General features: G+C 38.4%; 5 protein-coding genes across 7 annotated transcripts; 2 read left to right on the top strand and 3 right to left on the bottom strand.

Moving 5' to 3' along the window:
• Positions 1–1,235: 1,235 nt before the first annotated feature.
• On the top strand, positions 1,236–4,994 carry LOC103857546 (RNA polymerase I-specific transcription initiation factor RRN3). Its single transcript, XM_009134752.3, has 16 exons — positions 1,236–1,478; positions 1,785–1,950; positions 2,051–2,137; positions 2,218–2,289; positions 2,359–2,430; positions 2,524–2,760; positions 2,845–2,955; positions 3,030–3,122; positions 3,206–3,325; positions 3,423–3,491; positions 3,592–3,698; positions 3,811–3,894; positions 3,974–4,061; positions 4,158–4,271; positions 4,384–4,568; positions 4,659–4,994. Exons 2-16 carry the CDS (start codon positions 1,834–1,836, stop codon positions 4,918–4,920), a joined length of 1,818 nt encoding a protein of 605 aa, XP_009133000.1. The 5' UTR covers positions 1,236–1,478; positions 1,785–1,833; the 3' UTR covers positions 4,921–4,994.
• Positions 4,947–6,791, bottom strand: LOC103857547 (probable protein phosphatase 2C 28). Its single transcript, XM_009134753.3, has 7 exons — positions 6,520–6,791; positions 6,347–6,391; positions 6,218–6,268; positions 5,849–6,145; positions 5,484–5,760; positions 5,245–5,399; positions 4,947–5,179 (listed from the first exon to the last, which is right to left on the bottom strand). The coding sequence occupies exons 1-7, from the start codon at positions 6,535–6,537 to the stop codon at positions 5,042–5,044; spliced, it is 981 nt and encodes a 326-aa protein (XP_009133001.1). The 5' UTR covers positions 6,538–6,791; the 3' UTR covers positions 4,947–5,041.
• A 40-nt stretch (positions 6,792–6,831) lies between these two features.
• LOC103857545 (WPP domain-associated protein) lies at positions 6,832–10,333 on the bottom strand. Of its 2 annotated transcripts, XM_033288860.1 has the most exons (6): positions 10,076–10,266; positions 9,967–9,974; positions 7,652–9,854; positions 7,433–7,559; positions 7,214–7,315; positions 6,832–7,108 (listed from the first exon to the last, which is right to left on the bottom strand). In XM_033288860.1, exons 3-6 carry the CDS (start codon positions 9,808–9,810, stop codon positions 7,040–7,042), a joined length of 2,457 nt encoding a protein of 818 aa, XP_033144751.1. In that variant the 5' UTR covers positions 9,811–9,854; positions 9,967–9,974; positions 10,076–10,266; the 3' UTR covers positions 6,832–7,039. The 2 variants fall into 2 exon arrangements, with proteins under 2 accessions (XP_033144751.1, XP_009132999.1); XM_009134751.3 differs by lacking the exon at positions 9,967–9,974 and having other exon boundaries at positions 7,652–9,829; positions 10,079–10,333.
• A 308-nt stretch (positions 10,334–10,641) lies between these two features.
• LOC103857544 (integrator complex subunit 3) lies at positions 10,642–14,885 on the top strand. 2 transcript variants are annotated; one of them, XM_033288861.1, is made up of 2 exons: positions 13,410–13,618; positions 13,687–14,885. In XM_033288861.1, the coding sequence occupies exons 1-2, from the start codon at positions 13,549–13,551 to the stop codon at positions 14,754–14,756; spliced, it is 1,140 nt and encodes a 379-aa protein (XP_033144752.1). In that variant the 5' UTR covers positions 13,410–13,548; the 3' UTR covers positions 14,757–14,885. The 2 variants fall into 2 exon arrangements, with proteins under 2 accessions (XP_009132998.1, XP_033144752.1); XM_009134750.3 differs by having other exon boundaries at positions 10,642–14,885.
• On the bottom strand, positions 14,863–16,426 carry LOC103857543 (accelerated cell death 11). Its single transcript, XM_009134749.3, has 4 exons — positions 16,083–16,426; positions 15,706–15,878; positions 15,397–15,545; positions 14,863–15,142 (listed from the first exon to the last, which is right to left on the bottom strand). The coding sequence occupies exons 1-4, from the start codon at positions 16,272–16,274 to the stop codon at positions 15,036–15,038; spliced, it is 621 nt and encodes a 206-aa protein (XP_009132997.1). The 5' UTR covers positions 16,275–16,426; the 3' UTR covers positions 14,863–15,035.
• Between the last annotated feature and the right edge of the window lie 306 nt (positions 16,427–16,732).

The following is a 16,732-nucleotide window of genomic DNA, read 5'->3' as shown; positions in this document are numbered from 1 at the left end:
CTGCAACCTTCGTACAATGGTTGCTTTCCAGCATCCAACATATCATAAAATCTCCTAGCTTCGGCATTGGGTAAATCTTCCCCTCTAAAATGATCATTTACCATCTGCTCAGTACCTACACCGTAATCTACATCCGTTCTAATTGGATCTTCTAATCTAACCGGTGGCTGAGGTTCGCTAGTACTACCAAGTTCATAATCAGTTTCTCCATGATGATACCAAATTTTGTAACTTCGTGTAAACCCACTCAAATATAAATGAGTCCAAACATCCCATTCTTTAATAACTTTTTTATTTTTACAATTAGAGCAAGGACATCTTAACATACCTGTTTTTGCTTCCGGTTGTCGGTGAACTAACCCCATGAATTCGGTTATACCTTGTTGGTATTCTTCCGTAAGCAATCTCGTGTTCGGATCCAAATGAGGTCGATCGATCCAAGAACGAAAATAATTGGAAGAAGACATGTTTTTTATGAATCAAATTCGTGTGTAAAGAAAGTGAGAGGGAGGATGAAGATATGGTGTGAATGAAGAGGAAGAGGGGTGCTTGTATTTATAGGTGAAATCCTGCCGACGGTCCGAGGAAATTCCGACGGAATTCCGATGCAAACGGCTAGTTCGTCGGAATTTCCTCGGAATTTTTAAAATCCCCCAACGGCTCTCCAACGGCTCTCTAACGTCTATAATATTTCCTCGGAATTCATCGGTTTTTTCCGAGGAATACTAGTTTCCTCGGTATTCCGTCGGAATATTCCGACGAAATGTGTTTTCCTCGGAATTCCGTCGGAATATTCCGACGGAATTCCGAGGAAGCAAAATTTTGTATTTCCTCGGAATTGCCTCGGAAATGCCTCGGTATATTCCGAGGAATTCATTTTCCGTCGGATCGTCCGTCAGAATACCGCTGTTTTCTTGTAGTGGCTATACTCAGGAGAATGTATTGGTACACATGAGAAGGAATGGACGAGATGGAGTTTGCTGAGGCAGAGAGCAACATGAACGACTTTGTGGTAGTCAGCAGTACCAGGATGCTACAGCGAATGACAAATTTATAGTTTACCGTCTCCAATCTTTAACCATTAGCAGTTTAGTACATCTGATAGTAGTCCATACTCTTTGTTACATATTATTATCTCAGACTTAATGGACTCTTGAAAAGAAGAGTCATGTGTGAATACTATTATCTACAAATCAAATTCTCAATAAGGAAAGTTTGAAAGACTTTAATTAGGAAACAATAAAACGATTAGGGTCTTATCTGAACTTCTAAGAAACCAATTCCCGAAATGTGCAGAAGCTTAAAAATACAAGGACTTAGTGAAGAAATAAAAATAATAGAAAAAACAGGGGTATTTCGGTAAATTTAAGAGTTCAGTTATAAGGGTTTGTTAGCGGAGTGAGGCAAAACCGTCTCTTCCCCAGCCTCCCCTCTCTCTCTCGGTGAAGCAAAAGCTACTACTTCAATTATTAAACCTGGTCAGTTCCTTAAACCCTTGTTTGTCTTTATGATGTTTTGTTGTCGGAAAAAGCTAATATCAATGGAGATTTTAAGTTTTTCTTTCTGAGAATTTAGTAAAGCTGAAACCTTTCTGTAGTGTAATTGATTCTCTTTTATGTTTTGTTCTATCAATTTGGCTTTCTCGTGGTTTAAGTTCGAATTCGACTGTTCCTGATTAGTAAAGAAGTTGAGAAGCTTATCTTTTAGTTCTCTTTCCCCTAAAGTTCCGATCTTTCCTCCTCTAGTGTTGCATTTTGATTAAAGAGTGTATTAATCTTGAGTAGACTTGAAGAGAAGTAGCAAGCACCAATTACATAAAAGTCCACAAAGACGATGGGAGCATCGGAGGCTCTAACTGATCCATCAAGCTTATATAATGTGGGCAACAATGATTTGTCTGATACTGAGACGGTGCTTAATGTGAGAAACGCCCTTGCATCTGTTCAGAATGTGAGTCTCGCTTCTTCTTCTCTCATGTGCTTACGTGTTTGCTTGATGCTATTTGTGTGTTTAATGCTTTCTGACTATTTCCTTTTGGTTATTTTGTCAGGGGGAATCAGACCTTCTTTACGATCAGTTTGTTGAAACTATTCAGATCAACAATAGATCTGATCATGCTCTTGGGGCACAGCTTGATGTCTGTCCTTTTTTTCTTTCTTTTTTTACTACAAATCAATTATTATTATTAGTGTTTTCATTTTCTTGTGTGTTTGGCAGGCACTCTTGAAAGCTTTATCAGGCTCTGTGGCTTGCATAGATGTCAATCACCATCGAAGGATTCTCTCTGGGGTAAAAGTTTCTATTGCTTTACAGTTGCTTCTACCTTTGGATTTGATCTCAATTATATTGTGTTTACAGATATTTGGAATGTCATTGTGGGATCACAAACCTCATGTAATGGATTCATTGATGGACCTAATCATATCACTGGTACACAAACTCAACAACCATTCACTCTCATGCTGACTATTATTTAATCTTAGATGAGGAGCTAGAGAGTGTTTTTTTTTGTTTTCATCATAGGCTGCCACTAGTGGCAAGTATCTGGACAATTGTCTGAATATGCTCATAAGACACTTCGTTCCACCGCCTTGGGTAATTGATAGACTTTGGCAAGGCCGTGTAATCGAGCAGAAGCAACACGTTCTTTCTCGGGTTCATGGAGCTCTTCTGAAGATCTCTCTTTTGGTTCCTCTTGCTCCCTCGAGACTATTGCCCATGCTCGCTCATCAACTGCCCAAAATAAACAAAAAGGACCAGGTGGGTCTTTCTTTTTTTTTTTTGGGTAAATTTAGCTCATGCTGGCGATAAACTACACTAGAAACTATTTTTACCGTCTTGCAGGTGGTGGTGATTTATGTGGAGAACTTATTAAAGCTGGAGAATAGCTCAATCGGGCAAGTTGGTGGTGGCATGATTTTTATGATGGTGATGGAGAGGCTGCGAGATTTGGATGTAAGTATAGTTTATATGTTTTATACAAATAACGTAACTTGGTAAGTGATTGATATGCTGGTGTATCCTTTTAGTTGGAGATTGATTGGGATGATATTCTACAAGATGATTCTAACAGAGGCATGTTTGATATGGAACTTGAAGATGCTATGAATGAAGGAGACGAGGTAGGCTGAGTGTTTGTTTTGTCTTTATATTTATGAACGCTTTTGGCGTTTTGACTGACAGTTTGGACTTTTGTATGTTGCAGCTTCCAGTAGGGTCTCTAAATCAGGATACATCGGGTGGCAAGATAGAGTCTTTGGACAAATTGATGGTCACATGTTTTGATCATCTTGAATCGTGTAATCTTCACGGTCGTTTGGATCAGGTATGGGACCAAATGATACCTCATTTTGATATATTATGCTTTTCTTCATGTCCTTATGAATCTTCTTTGCTGATTTGTTTTAAATGGTATGGCTTAGGTGTTTGAAAAGCTCTTTGACTCATTTGAGAATTTCATTCTGAATACATACAAATCAAAAGTTTCGCAGGTAGGCCACATAAGCTATATCTTTTAGATTCTAGCAACTGTGGTTACACGGTCCACTTGAGATGTTTCATGTTTAGACTCACTTTTGCTTTCGTCTGCAGTTTCTGATGTTCTATGCATGTTCACTGGATCCTGAAAATTGTGGTGTGAAGTTTGGTAGTAAGCTATTAGACATTTTTCTCTCCAGCAACAAGCCTCGACCTACTAGGCAAGTTTCACTTTCTCCACTTTGGTCAAAACTTTCTCATTCTCTGCATGATACTATCTTTTATTGTTCTAAAATGAACTTGGTTTTGTTTCTGGTTTTGTTTCTCCCCCAGGATGAGTGCAGTGGCTTATCTAGCTAGCTACTTGGCTCGTGGAAAGTTTTTGCCTATTTCCTATGTGGCTAGCATGTTAAAAAGGTTTAAATTTACTTAAAATTGTTACCTCAAACATAAATGTTTGATCTTATTGTTGTTTCTTACTGTCTAAAATTTATAGGTTGGTAGATGAGTGTGCGGATTACTGTAGAATTTGCAATGATGATATAAGACCTGAAGCACATCAGCTTTTCTACTCAGGATGCCAGGTCTATATTGCATTAAACCTCAACCTCCTCCAGTCATAAAATTTTGCATTCAGAACGTTATCTAATCCTCCATAATATTATGTTCTGTGAACACAGGCGATCATGTATGTGCTCTGCTTCCGGATGAGATCCATCTTAGATGTTCCTCGCTTTCGGTCCGAGCTTATACCCTTGGAGTCAATTTTAATGCACAAACTAAACCCATTGATGGTGAGCTGTATACTCTGATCACATCTGTTTTTTTTTTCACTTAAGCTAAACTGTCGTTTGAAACTGTTCCAAAGCATAATAAGATTTGCAACCAATTGTGTTATGAGAATAGGTATGCCTGCCATCCGTAGTGGCAGAGTTCCTTAGACAAGCTAAAGCAGGTGGCCTGTTCGTAGTCTCAGACTCCTTCATCTTCGAAGATCTACTTGAGTCTGAGCTTTCTCGTGCTTTTGGCGGGTGTGAGAGGCTTGATACATTCTTCCCCTTTGACCCTTGCTTGCTGAAAAGCTCTAACAGGTTCACTTTCTTTGAACACTTGCTCTAATACATTTTTTTTTGTTTCGTGCTCTTTTTGACTTTTTTGTGCTTTCTTGGTTATTCTTGAAGCAATATCTCCGGGAATTTCATCTACTGGTCGATGGTTAGACCGACCTATGACAAAGATGATGATGAGGAGGATGATGATGATGCTGAGATAATTGTGAATGGGGATGAGGAGAGTGATGAAGAGGACGAAGGTGATCTTGACTACGCCTTGAACAAGATGTCCATAACCCCTAAGCACTCTTTCAAGAACAATATGGAAAGAGAGAGACTTATGAAAATGCCTTCCATGATCAGACCTTCTACTAGTCCTGAATCCCTTTAAGCTATTAAGCATTTTTGTAAGCAATATCGACTTGAAAACTTTTTAATATATGGAAACAGTGCTTGTTCTTGATAGTAACATATGCTTAAACTCAGAAGACTTGGACCCTATGGGTTTTAAACTAGTTGAAGCAAACAACAACACAAGAGATATCATCTTTACTTCCTCTAGCCAACGCTTCATCGACTAATGCCTTCGCAGCTTTCTCTGCGTTCCTAACCTCTTTGATCTCATCCCATGCCTCTTCATTCGACATCACCTGCAAAAAGAAACCAATCAGCATTTTGATCAACTAATAAGACAGTCTACTTATGTTATGTTAACCTTCCAAAGTCCATCGCTTGCCAAGATCAAGAACTTTGTGTCACCATGGATCTCAACAATCTCTATGTCCGGCCTCACACTAATATGTTCTTTAAGACGTCCATCTCCAAACGCACGTGTCATCGCTAGTTGTCCATCGACTCTTGGAACATTACCTAATCATAATAACATAGCTACGTGGTATACTAGATGTATAGATGGTATATCAATACATAACCAAAGATAAGAGTAAGAAGGACCTGGCTTTGTGGAGACGAAGCCACCTTTCCTCTCTACAAGCTCTCTCTCTTTCTCAGGTTCATGATCAACCGTAAGTTGTTTGACAACATCACTCTCACGACACAAGATTGCTCTTGAATCTCCAACGTTTGCAACCACAAGTTTCTTCCCGTCAACGACTATAGCCGTCACGGCCGTGGAGCCACCTCGTGAACCAACCACACTACTCAGAATGTAGTCGTCCGTGAGTTTATACGCTCTCTTGATTGCCTTCTTAGGTTTTTTCCAAAAATCCGGCTTAAAAAAGAAAAACATAAACATAGTCAGTCTTATAAAGTTCAGTGAGAATATTAATTGAATAGTTTTGGCTTTTTGTTAATGAAACCTGACTCAAGATGTTATAAAAAAGATGGTTCTGCAAGTAATCTGCAACATTACGGCCCGAGTGTCCATCGAATATGGCGTATAACCCAAGCTTGTGGCCTTCGACTGTTTTTGTATCGGCCACGATGTAATCTTCCATGCCATGACCCATTTGGCCTTTTACTAGATGGTATCCATGACCAAACCCACGTCTACAATATTTTTTATCTTCCTCCTCATCATCATCATCATCATTTTCATCATCAAGAGGTGTTTCTTTTTCTTCTTCATCACGTAAGTGATCTACTTCTTCCTGGTTCTATATACAAGTGGAGACTTTCATCAAGTCAAAGAGCATGGATAGACCAAAGAAGATGAAGAGATGTGGTACCTGGAGCACTTCCACAGCTTTCCTGAGATCTCCACTTGCTGCTTTTCGCTTCTGTGTAAAGAAGAGAGTTACTATAAGTTATTACCAAACAAAATGTTCCAAAATCATCATTCATGTATCTATCTATACCTTGACTGCATGCATAAGTATTTCCTCGGGACTGTAAGTTGAGCTCTGCAGTAGTTATCAAGAACATCACTATCTTACATTCTTACTTATAAACTAAGTTTTTGCTTGAACAACACGAAAATGGCACCAATACGAACATGTAAAATGAGAGAAACAATGAAGAAATAAAGAACCTTGGTGGTATCCTTCATTGTTGGATCTGAGCTTTGCTCTGCTGTGTCTATGACAAAGAGTGAAGAACGCTACTGAAGTGTTGATGTTTTAAATAGTAAACACTGCAAGCTTTTTGGAGCGGTGATGTGATGCTTATTAGATCGACACGTCGGCTCCACAAGTCATGGCTTCATTTTGCCAACATGTCTGCAGCCGCAAACTGTGTTTCTTAGTTGTGTCAAGAAGAGTTACCGACCAGAACCTTTGGTAGGTACTGTTTTAAGACTAGAGATTTGTTTTCTATACCAACAGATTTTCTTGTTGTACGTGTATCATCCAATTGTATACTTAGATTAAAAGTATCCAGTGGTCCAACATCACATTCTGCAGTTGATGACAAGTACATAACTAATAACCGTATCTACTTAACAAAAAAAAAAAGACTCGTAGAAACTAAACATCAACAGCATTACATAAGCCTGACAGATCTGTACACCAAAAGAAGATAAATAAACTAGTGTGGAAAGAGGTTGTGCAGCATCAATCTGCTGGTGGTCTCTTTGCTTCTCCGCTAAGCTCTCTCCGGACAAGCTTCAAAATCTCAATGATCTGCAAAGTCATTCCGTATAGTAAATATGTACTCTGATCATAAAAACCAATCTTAAATGGACAAAGGAGAAAGTATGTGTAGAGAGAGGGAGAGAGTGCGCTTACGCCAGGGTAATGCTTTAGAACTGGAGAGTAATGATCTAGAGCTATATAAATTTTCTCAAGAAGATCCAAGAGTGTTTCAACCTCATCTCCAAGAAGATCAACCTGCGATTCAACAACCATATACACATCAATGGTCTCTTCTCCTACTTTAAGAATATGGAGGTTTTGAGCTACAAATTGTAGATGTTAATTACTGATATGGACGCAATCAAGACTTACCTCAGCCTCGGCCTTTTGGAGGTCACTTGACTTTTTCTCAAATCGTTGCTTGTACATCGATGCTTTCCCCTTGAGTTCATTTATTTGATGTGAAAGATCACACAGTTGACTGTGCATGTTTTTCAACCTAAGAGCCAAATCACAAAAGTTACCATCCATGGGATAAAGTACTTGCATATACATGTCTCAAAAACCGAAAGCAATGAGAGATGAGAGTACCTTGAATTCGTTTTCTGCGTCTTTTCTGCTACCAAGCCCTCTAGAATGTTGAAACCTTCCATGAATTTTTGAGGAACTAAGTCGAGAGACAGAAGCTGCTTTCTAAGTGACTCTTTCTCTGCTTTTGTCGCTGATAGCTTCTCCTCAGTTTTCCTTTTCTCGTCTTTGGTTTCCTCCCAATTCTCTCTTATTAAATCTAGCTCTCTTCTCAATCCGGAGATCTTCTTCTCATAGCCTGCTATCTTTTCTAGCTCACGTGCCGACATAACTCTTAATGCTTCGCTTGTCTCCTGAATCTTCATTTGTTGCTCTTCTGTATGAGATTGCAGATCTTTAATCTGTCGAGAGACTACCTCAAGTTTCTTTCTCTCTGCAGCCAAGTCACTCACAGCTGTTTGGACTAAACCCTCTTTCTCCTTGACGAGACATTCCAGCCGATGAATCTCCTCGTTCAGTCTTTTCTTGTCAACCATCGCTAATTTCAAAGCTTCTTCATTCTCTGTTACACGCAGGTTCAACTCTACAGTTTTCTTATCAGCTTCCTTCAAGGCTTCTTTGTATATTACAGCACTACACTCTTCCGTTATCAAAGACTCGAGACAAGAGTCTACAAAGCCATCCTTGCTTTCACGGTCAGCTTTACTCTCAAGATCTTTCAATATCAACTCATAAGCTTCTCTCATCTTACTATGTTCCAAATCCGTTTCCTGTTTTGCACTTCTAATCTGACCCAGAAACTCCTTCATGAAACACCTACGAACATCTTCAGCGATAGAGGCTTCAACATGAGAATCATCAGCATCTAGTTCTAGCCTTCGAATCAACTTCTGATGATCTGCTTCAGCTTGAGAAAACTGTGACATCTTCTCAGCAGCCTCTGAGAGTGAATCCTTCAGTTGGTGATTTTCCAGCAGAAGAGAATCCAATCGGCTCTTAAACTCAGCATTGTTCTTTCCTTCAGACACCAACTTCTCATCTTCCACCAAAATCTTGTCCAATTTCGAGATGACAGATGGGATCTTCTTTTTCAACGCATCTAGCTCCTTGCCCTTCCCAACAAAAGAAAAAGAACCCCTTTCCTTCAAGTTCAAGTACTTTCGCTTAAAGGTAAAGCATTGCTCAGTCATCTCCTGTATCTCATAATCATGGTCCCTTTTCATTTGATTCATCTCGGTGTTAAAGTGATTGATCAACTCAATCGGTGTCAAGTGCTTCAAAGTGTCAAAGTTCTCGGGGACTGAGCCAACATCATGCTTACCATTTGTGTCCAAAGCTGAACTAAGGCTTGCCGACATCTTGCGGTGCAACTGCTCTACTCTTTTCCTGTCCCCGACCTCCCCTGCCTCTATGTCTCCGTTTTCATGATCAGAAAGCGCTTTACGAATCGCCTCTAACTCCTGGCGCAGACCAGTGATCTCTTTAATATTCCCAAGTAACGAACTCTTGTTACCACCACACTCCGCTTCTTTCTCCAACAACCTTTGTTGATACTCATCCTTGAGACTCCGAACAAAAGTAGTCACCACTGCAGACTCGATTACTTTTTGAAAATCATGCTCCTGCTGCCACGAGGGGGGAAGCTCTGTCTCATTCTTACGCTTCAACACAGTCTCTAGTATGCTCTTCAAGGAATCAAGCATTTTATCCACGGTTTTGGACCCGATCTCATGCGCACCTGACGTATCATCATCCACGGTGGCGCCTGCTTTATTGACGTGAACATACTTTCTCAAACTGGTGAGCTCTTCAACGAGCATCACCAACTGTTTTCTCGCTACATTTTTAAGACTGTTCAAAGACCCATCTGTAAGTTCCAAAGACGCCTTATCACTGGAAGCTTCAATCTCTTCGGAACCCACATGGTACAGAGACAGCGTCTCCCTAACTCTTGACAGCTCAAGGTCTTTCTCAGCAATCTTCTGAGCAGCTTCAGCCTCGACAGCAGCAACAGTTGCCCTTAAAATCGTGTCGTTCACAACTCGTGAGATCATCAGCCCAATATTGACATCATCCCAGTAAGACTCAAAATCATCAAGAAAAGCAACATTCACATTCACATTCTCATTCTCTTTCACAACACCATTAACCTCGGCTGATAATCCGTCGTCACGAGACTCAGAACTACCATCCTCAACCATGACAAACTCGTCCACCTCCATTAAGGATATAATATTACTCCTAAGGGAAGCAAACAACAGTTTCCATTAGTACGTTTCCCATAAGAAACAATCAAATCAAAAACGCCTAAAGCTTCCAACTTTCTTAATCGAGACATCAGTTCCACAAAAAAAAAACAGCAACTGAATGAATGATTCCAAATATAAAAAAACGGAACTTTCTACTTGATAAAGCGAACCCAGCAACTGAATTGAGATTACAAATCCAACAAGGAACAAAAACATCACTGTTAAGGGATAAGCAACTTACCTAGCTGTGAAGTTCTACGGATAAAGTAAATAAAGTTCCTCTCGGGAGAGATGTTACAGCTTCAATTTCAACGGGGAGTCTCTTCTTTCGCAGTTTTAGGGTTTCCGAAGAAAACGCATAGCGAAAGGAGAAAGAGGGCTACGAGCTGAGCGGAGCGGGAGACTCGAGAAGGCTGAGCACTTTACCAGCTCGCTCCCTTTGTTAAATTTACGAAAACACCCCTCTGATTCTTGTCTTATGTCTGTTACATTTTTGATAGTATTATACAACAACCTGTATGCATGTGTATATATAAACAAAATTTGTTATAGACTATTTCCAACCACTTCTATATTTTTCCTTTTTTAAAAAAAGATAAGAATTTCTGAAAAGGAGAGAAACTCTTTTTTTTAATAGGATTACACTAGAGAGTTTATTTTTTAAAAAATAGTTTTCAGAAAAATAAGTTCGAAATACTCCTAATGAAAAGATAAACATTTGACAAATTATTAATTTTCTTTGTCAACTGACAAATCTTGTTTTTGCATGCAAAATGTGGCATACAAATAATAAATATACTGTTTAAATGGGTTAGAGTCAACTCAATCCAACACGGATTGTATGTTTGAGTTGGGATCAATCCATCTAATATAATTTGATTAGTTTACTATTTTGTATTGCTTGATTCAAGTATGGTGCTTAATATATTTTGTTAAATAAGTTAAATTGTTGACTTATATACAGTTATTTTATAAACTTTCAGAAAAGATAATGATAGGGGTGTATTAACATGCATGTGTTATGAATAAGTTTAATTGACAGATATATGGTTAACCCATGAGCGACTTCATAATCACTAAAGGTTCTTTACCTAATTCATAATCATTGTGGTCCAACCTTCCACCTAATCAAATAACTAAACTAAGGGTCAAAGTTAAGCCAGTCCAGCGGTTGATAACCCCTTAATTTTTTGTTTTAATCTGGTTGGTCGACTGATTTTCGTAGCTTGACTTTATGTTTGACGTTTGAACCCTTTTTTTTTTTGCTTGTTCGTCTTAACAACAGTAGTTCTTTTCCATTTCAACGTATTTCCATTTTTTATTTCTTCATTTTGATATTTGGTAGTTGTTTTAGAATAACTTTTTTTACTGATAAATATGATCTTAACAATAGAGAAAACCAATGTTTAACAAATTACTAGAGGCAATTAATAAACGTGTAGTAAAAGTTTAGCGATTAGAGGGACAGGACTATTTGAAACACAAATAGAGTTTGTGCATTAATTAATTATCTATCTATTTATTTATTACATATTTTTATTGTTTGTGTTTAGTTATAAATTTTCTTTGATAAAATGAAAAATATATATTAGAAACAAAATCGTCACTTGTTTATAAATTATAAACAATCTGACTGTATAATTAAATTACTCATAATTTACTTCGATGCTGTTTGATTTAATTAATACCGATTTATTGTTTAGACATATCGTCAGACACCGGTTAAATCGATTCTTAGAATATTGGACTAAATACAATATAAGAACATGAGATAAAAAAATGTATCAAACCAGTCTAAATTCTGTCCAACCGTAAATACCACATCTAGTTTAGTTTTTTTTTTTGTTGAAAAAAACACATCTAGTTTAGTTAATTTAAAATTATAACAAAACGGCTATGTTTGTTTGCATGTTGCAGCGATCTACTATCTACGATTACTACATGCGATAAATTGATCGTTTGCTTTTTCTAGTAATTAATTATTGATTTAAAACTGCAATTTACGACGTGTGACATCAACTTAACCAATAAATTGTGATTTTCTATATTTTAAGGTATTTTTGATATTTTTAAGAAACTTTAATTGTAAATATTTGAATTGATTAAATTTTATTGGTGGATAATTATTAGAAAATGTATTAAAAAGTAAATGGTAAATTAAATTGTGAATATTTGAATTGATTAAATTTTATTGGTGGATAATTATTAGAAAATATATTGAAAAATAAATGGTAAATTAAATTGTAGACATTTATTTTATTTTTAATAAATGTGAAAACTAAAATCTCACTTTTGGGAAACGAAATGAGTATAAATGATAGTACTTTTTTCGACTAAATAAATGATAGTATGTTGCTGTCGTAGACGCATATAGCTGCAGCATGCAAACAAACATGGCCAACCTAAACAGAACAGAATCTTCGTTCAGAGGCGGGACCAAGCGAAACCAGTGGAGCTAAACAAAGTGAGAAGATAGATATTCAGGCATCTATCCGTCCTTAATACCTACAAAACAATGACTGTCTTTTCCGTTCGCCACTTGTCCTAATAAATTAATAATATTGCCTCTCTTTTACTATCACAAAGCGTGTCGTCTTTCACTCCATGGTTTCTCACTTTCTTGAGTTGATGACCAAACAGTGTGTATGGGAAAACGATACGATGTTTATGAATAGTGTATAAGGACGCTCTGAAGTGTAGAAGTCAATATGAGAAACTACACACCGTGTCCTAGGCCTCGGTTCATCATTTCTCTGTTCCATTGAACCAAAACAAATGAGACTTTTTTTCGTGCAGGACTAAATGTGGAGAGTGATGTTGTTTTCTATTATGTGATGTTTGGTTTAGTTTCTTATTATCTTGGTTTCTCTTATGTGTTTTATTGGTTTAGTTTCGTGTGATCTTTCTTTCTCTTATGTGATGTTTGGTTTAGTTTTGTGTGATCTTGCTTTCGGTTATAAAACCATGATTAATGGGGTTCTTAGAGATGGGGTTCTTGGTTCAATGGAACGGAGAAATGATGAAAAGGGTGATTGAATGCTTTGTCGTATGAAAACGATCTGATTTGCCAATGAGTTGATCACACACTTAACCACAATACATTTGACCCACCTCATGTGATATAAAAGAATTAATTAACGTCTATAAAGAAAAAAAAAAACACTATATGTAGAAAGAAAAAAACATCTGGTAACGTCCTATATAGTCAATAGACCCAATACAAACATCTGGTCCTGTAACGAAGTCTTTTTATTGGGTTCTGTAATAAGTATCTGGTCAATCACCTATATAGGAGTTTGAGTTTGATGTTCTTTGCACTTTTGGGTTCCGTCTCTTTCGTTTGTAGCCGCTTTTGTGAACTTAGTTACCTTTCGCCCATCAGTCGTATGACGAAATGCCTGAATGAAATTTAGAGACTTGGTTCTGTTTCTAAGGTTATAAAGTTTCTTCCTTTTCTATTCAGAGTTAGTGGAGTCTGCTTAATTAAGCGTTCTTGTGTAAGTCTTTAGCCACATTGAGTCCGCTGAATCCTTCCAAATTGGATAATGGAAAAGGGAAATCCTTTCGTTGCGTCCTTACACGAAGTAGAGAACCAACTTGAACTGTCACTGCGTCAAGCCTTTGAGAGTCTCGAGCCGAAGTTGCAGCCACCCTTCTCCCTGGATATCCCAGACCCGCAAGAGTCTCTTGAGCTCAGTAGAGCCATCGTTTATGCCCTGTTATGCGATTCTGGTTCCTCTAAAACCCACATCAAGCACCTACATGCTGTCGTCACGGATGGGTATGCGTTTTTCACTAGTTTGCTTGTTGGAATCGTTGTTGAACTGTACGGTAAACTTGTTGACTCAGCTAAAGTTCAGCTGCTTTGGTTAACAAAGGAGATGGTTGATGCCTCGAGTGTGGGACTCGAGGATTTGCTTGTTTCTTTGCTGAGACGCATTGGAAGTGGGGATTATGGGGAGCAGAATGTTTGGCTTTGCTCTGAACTGGTGAGCTTGTTTCTTGACAAATGGGATTGCTTGCTTGAAGATGCGCCCTTGGTCTTGACTAGTGCTCTCTACAGCTTCCTTCGTTTGTTAGCGGATCATTGTAGGGTCACAGGCATACCGAAGCTGGAAAACGTGAAGAGGCTAGAGATCAAGTTCTGTGTCAAAATGTTTAGAGAGCAGCTGCATTTGAGTTTGAAGATTGGAAGGGATCTTGTCCGGTTATTACAGGACCTAGTTCACATCTCCGAGTTTAAAGAGATATGGAATGATTTGGTGTGCTCTGACGTTTCAAAGATTTATCAGTTGAAGACTTCAAGTAGATACTTCCTTCTCCGGATCACTCCTGAGATGGAAACCCAGTTAAGGTTTTTGCTTGGGAATGTGAAGCTTGGAAGCCATAAGCGGCATCAGATATGGTTCTTGAAGAAGTTTCTCTTAGGTCCTGAGAAAGAAACAGTTCTGATCGACATAGTCCGGTTCATCTGCTGTGTTGTTCACCCAACTAACGAGATCATCCGGTCAGAGATCATGCCGAGATGGGCTGTTATAGGTTGGTTTCTAGACCTGTGCAAGCAAAATCATCACGTCGAAGGGAGGGTTAAGCTGGCTCTCTTTTACGACTGGCTATTCTTTGACGAAAGAATTGACAGCATTATGAATGTTGAACCTGCTGTGCTATTGATGCTATGGTCGATACCTCAGTATCCACACATCACTCACTCTTTACTTGAGTTTTTGCTTCATCTTGTGGACACTTATGACATAGCCTGTCGAGATATGATCATGAGAGGTGTGGCATCAGCTTTCAGAGAGATTGAGAGAAAGGGAGTGGTTCAATCGCTGGATATGTTCCTATCAAATCCTGAGATTGCAACAGATCTAAAGAAGAAGCTAGCAAACTTGTTGTCATGTCATCAGGACATTAACTGAGTTCTTTAGAGCATACCAATGATACCATTACATATTAATGAACATTTCTTTGTATCACATTAATACATTGCAAGTGGTGTTCTTGCCAGAAGATGAGACATTGAAATTCTACAAACCAATAAAACTAGAGATAGCACAGATTTATTCATAATGGGTTTAATTTCAAATAGCTCTGGTTTGGTCCTTGTGAAGTCATTACATGAGTTGATAGAACCATATTGGTTATTTGATGTGTGACACTGTTAAAGAACGATAATAATAATAAATCTTCAGGGTTGTTCACCAATCGATACCAAGTTGCCTGGAGAGGAAGAGATTATCAAGATACGCGATTACTGGAGCTGATGCATTGACATAGCTTTGCATATGTATCTTAGCCTCCGCTTCTGTAAAGATTCATAAACAAACGAGAGAGTTATAAAGAAAATTGATTAATTGGACGTGTAAGTAATCACTATAAACTAAATGAAATCTTAAACCAGGCTAAGCATAGAGAAAGCTAACACATTCCCACTCTAAAGTGAACCATAATGTGTCTACTGCATAAAGCCAACATCAATCTCAAAAGAGATTTCTATTACTATTTCCAAAGTTGATGATCTTGAAAACCGGATTTGATATAGAGTAAGTATGCACTCACCTTCCTCATTGAGCATGGTAAGTAGCTGAGACCTAGTGGGAAGAGCGCACATCCCAAGAGCAACAGCTTTCTGTATAACCCATCCATGGTGTGGACGAAACACTTGATCATAAGACTTGGATGCTGGATCTTTCAAAGAGTTATCACCTCTGCAAAAGTGGAAATAGTATCGGAAACACATTGAACTTGACCAAATAAAAAGAAAAAAAAACTAAAGCAACAACCTTTAATGAAACCATCAGCCCATACTTGATATACATTTGATTCAACCTTTTCACAAAAGAGAATCAAGAAGATAAAAACACTTACTCGGAAGCTATAATCTCTTCAAAGAGAGCCTTGACCATGTCAAGACCACGCTTTACCCTCAAAAGGTTTCTAGTATGACTACCAGCTTTCCTTACACAGTTTGCCTCAATATCTCTCTCCATCATTACAACTAATGTCGATACCGAACTCGACGCCTTCGCAAGATCTTCAACCTGTAGTCATCATTTTCATGAAGCTAAAAGCCTTCAGACAAACACACACTACATACAATGATACAATCCTTTTTTTTTTGTACAATTCAGAACATAGATTCCAACATTTCTCACAACTACTCTAATGAATTAAACATTTCTATCATCTCGCTAAGTTCTTCAGACTCAAATACATTGTTTCTTTTAAGTCTTTCTCAGCGTTACCTTGGCGACATAGTCCATCTGGGCGAACTTGAAGGCGATCCCGAGGCAACCAAAGAGAGGCGAGACGAGAGAGCAAGCGTGAGAGAACTGAGCCACGGAGACTTCAGGACTCGGCGAGCTCACGGTGGCTGCTAGTTCTTTGAAAGCAGTTGAGATTTTACGAAGCGGCCTCTCTGCGTTCGAATCCGCCATTGAAGATCTCTCTCTCTCTCTCTCTCTCTCTCTGTCTCTCTGCTTCTGCTCCTGATCTCAGTTTCCGATTTGGGGTCTGATATTGCCGCGGAATCTCCTTTGCTTCGGGACGACTCGAAAACGAGATTCTTCGCTGATCAGTTTTTGTAGTAGTTGTTTGGTTTTCAGATCTATATGTACCCCTCGTCTGGATAATATTATCCCCAGACCGGGTTTATGATTAATAAATAATCGAACCAAACCGAATTGAACCGAACCTTTTTAACATATTAACCGACGAGATCTTCTATGCCGGATTAACCGAACTGAACCGAACCTTTTTAACATATTAACCGAATTAACCGAAGTTTTTTGAACGAAACGAAAATGGCACTCTATTAATCTGGAGTTGAACTTGAATCTCACTATATTCAAACGGTAGATGACTCATTAACGAGACAAATGTGAAGTGATGAACC

The sequence above is a fragment of the Brassica rapa genome, chromosome A03 (genome assembly GCF_000309985.2).
Source record: "Brassica rapa cultivar Chiifu-401-42 chromosome A03, CAAS_Brap_v3.01, whole genome shotgun sequence".
In the NCBI taxonomy this organism is placed as follows: Eukaryota; Viridiplantae; Streptophyta; class Magnoliopsida; order Brassicales; family Brassicaceae; genus Brassica; species Brassica rapa.
The sequence above is the reverse complement of the archived record's forward strand: the minus strand, read 5'-3'. Positions and strand labels throughout refer to the sequence as shown.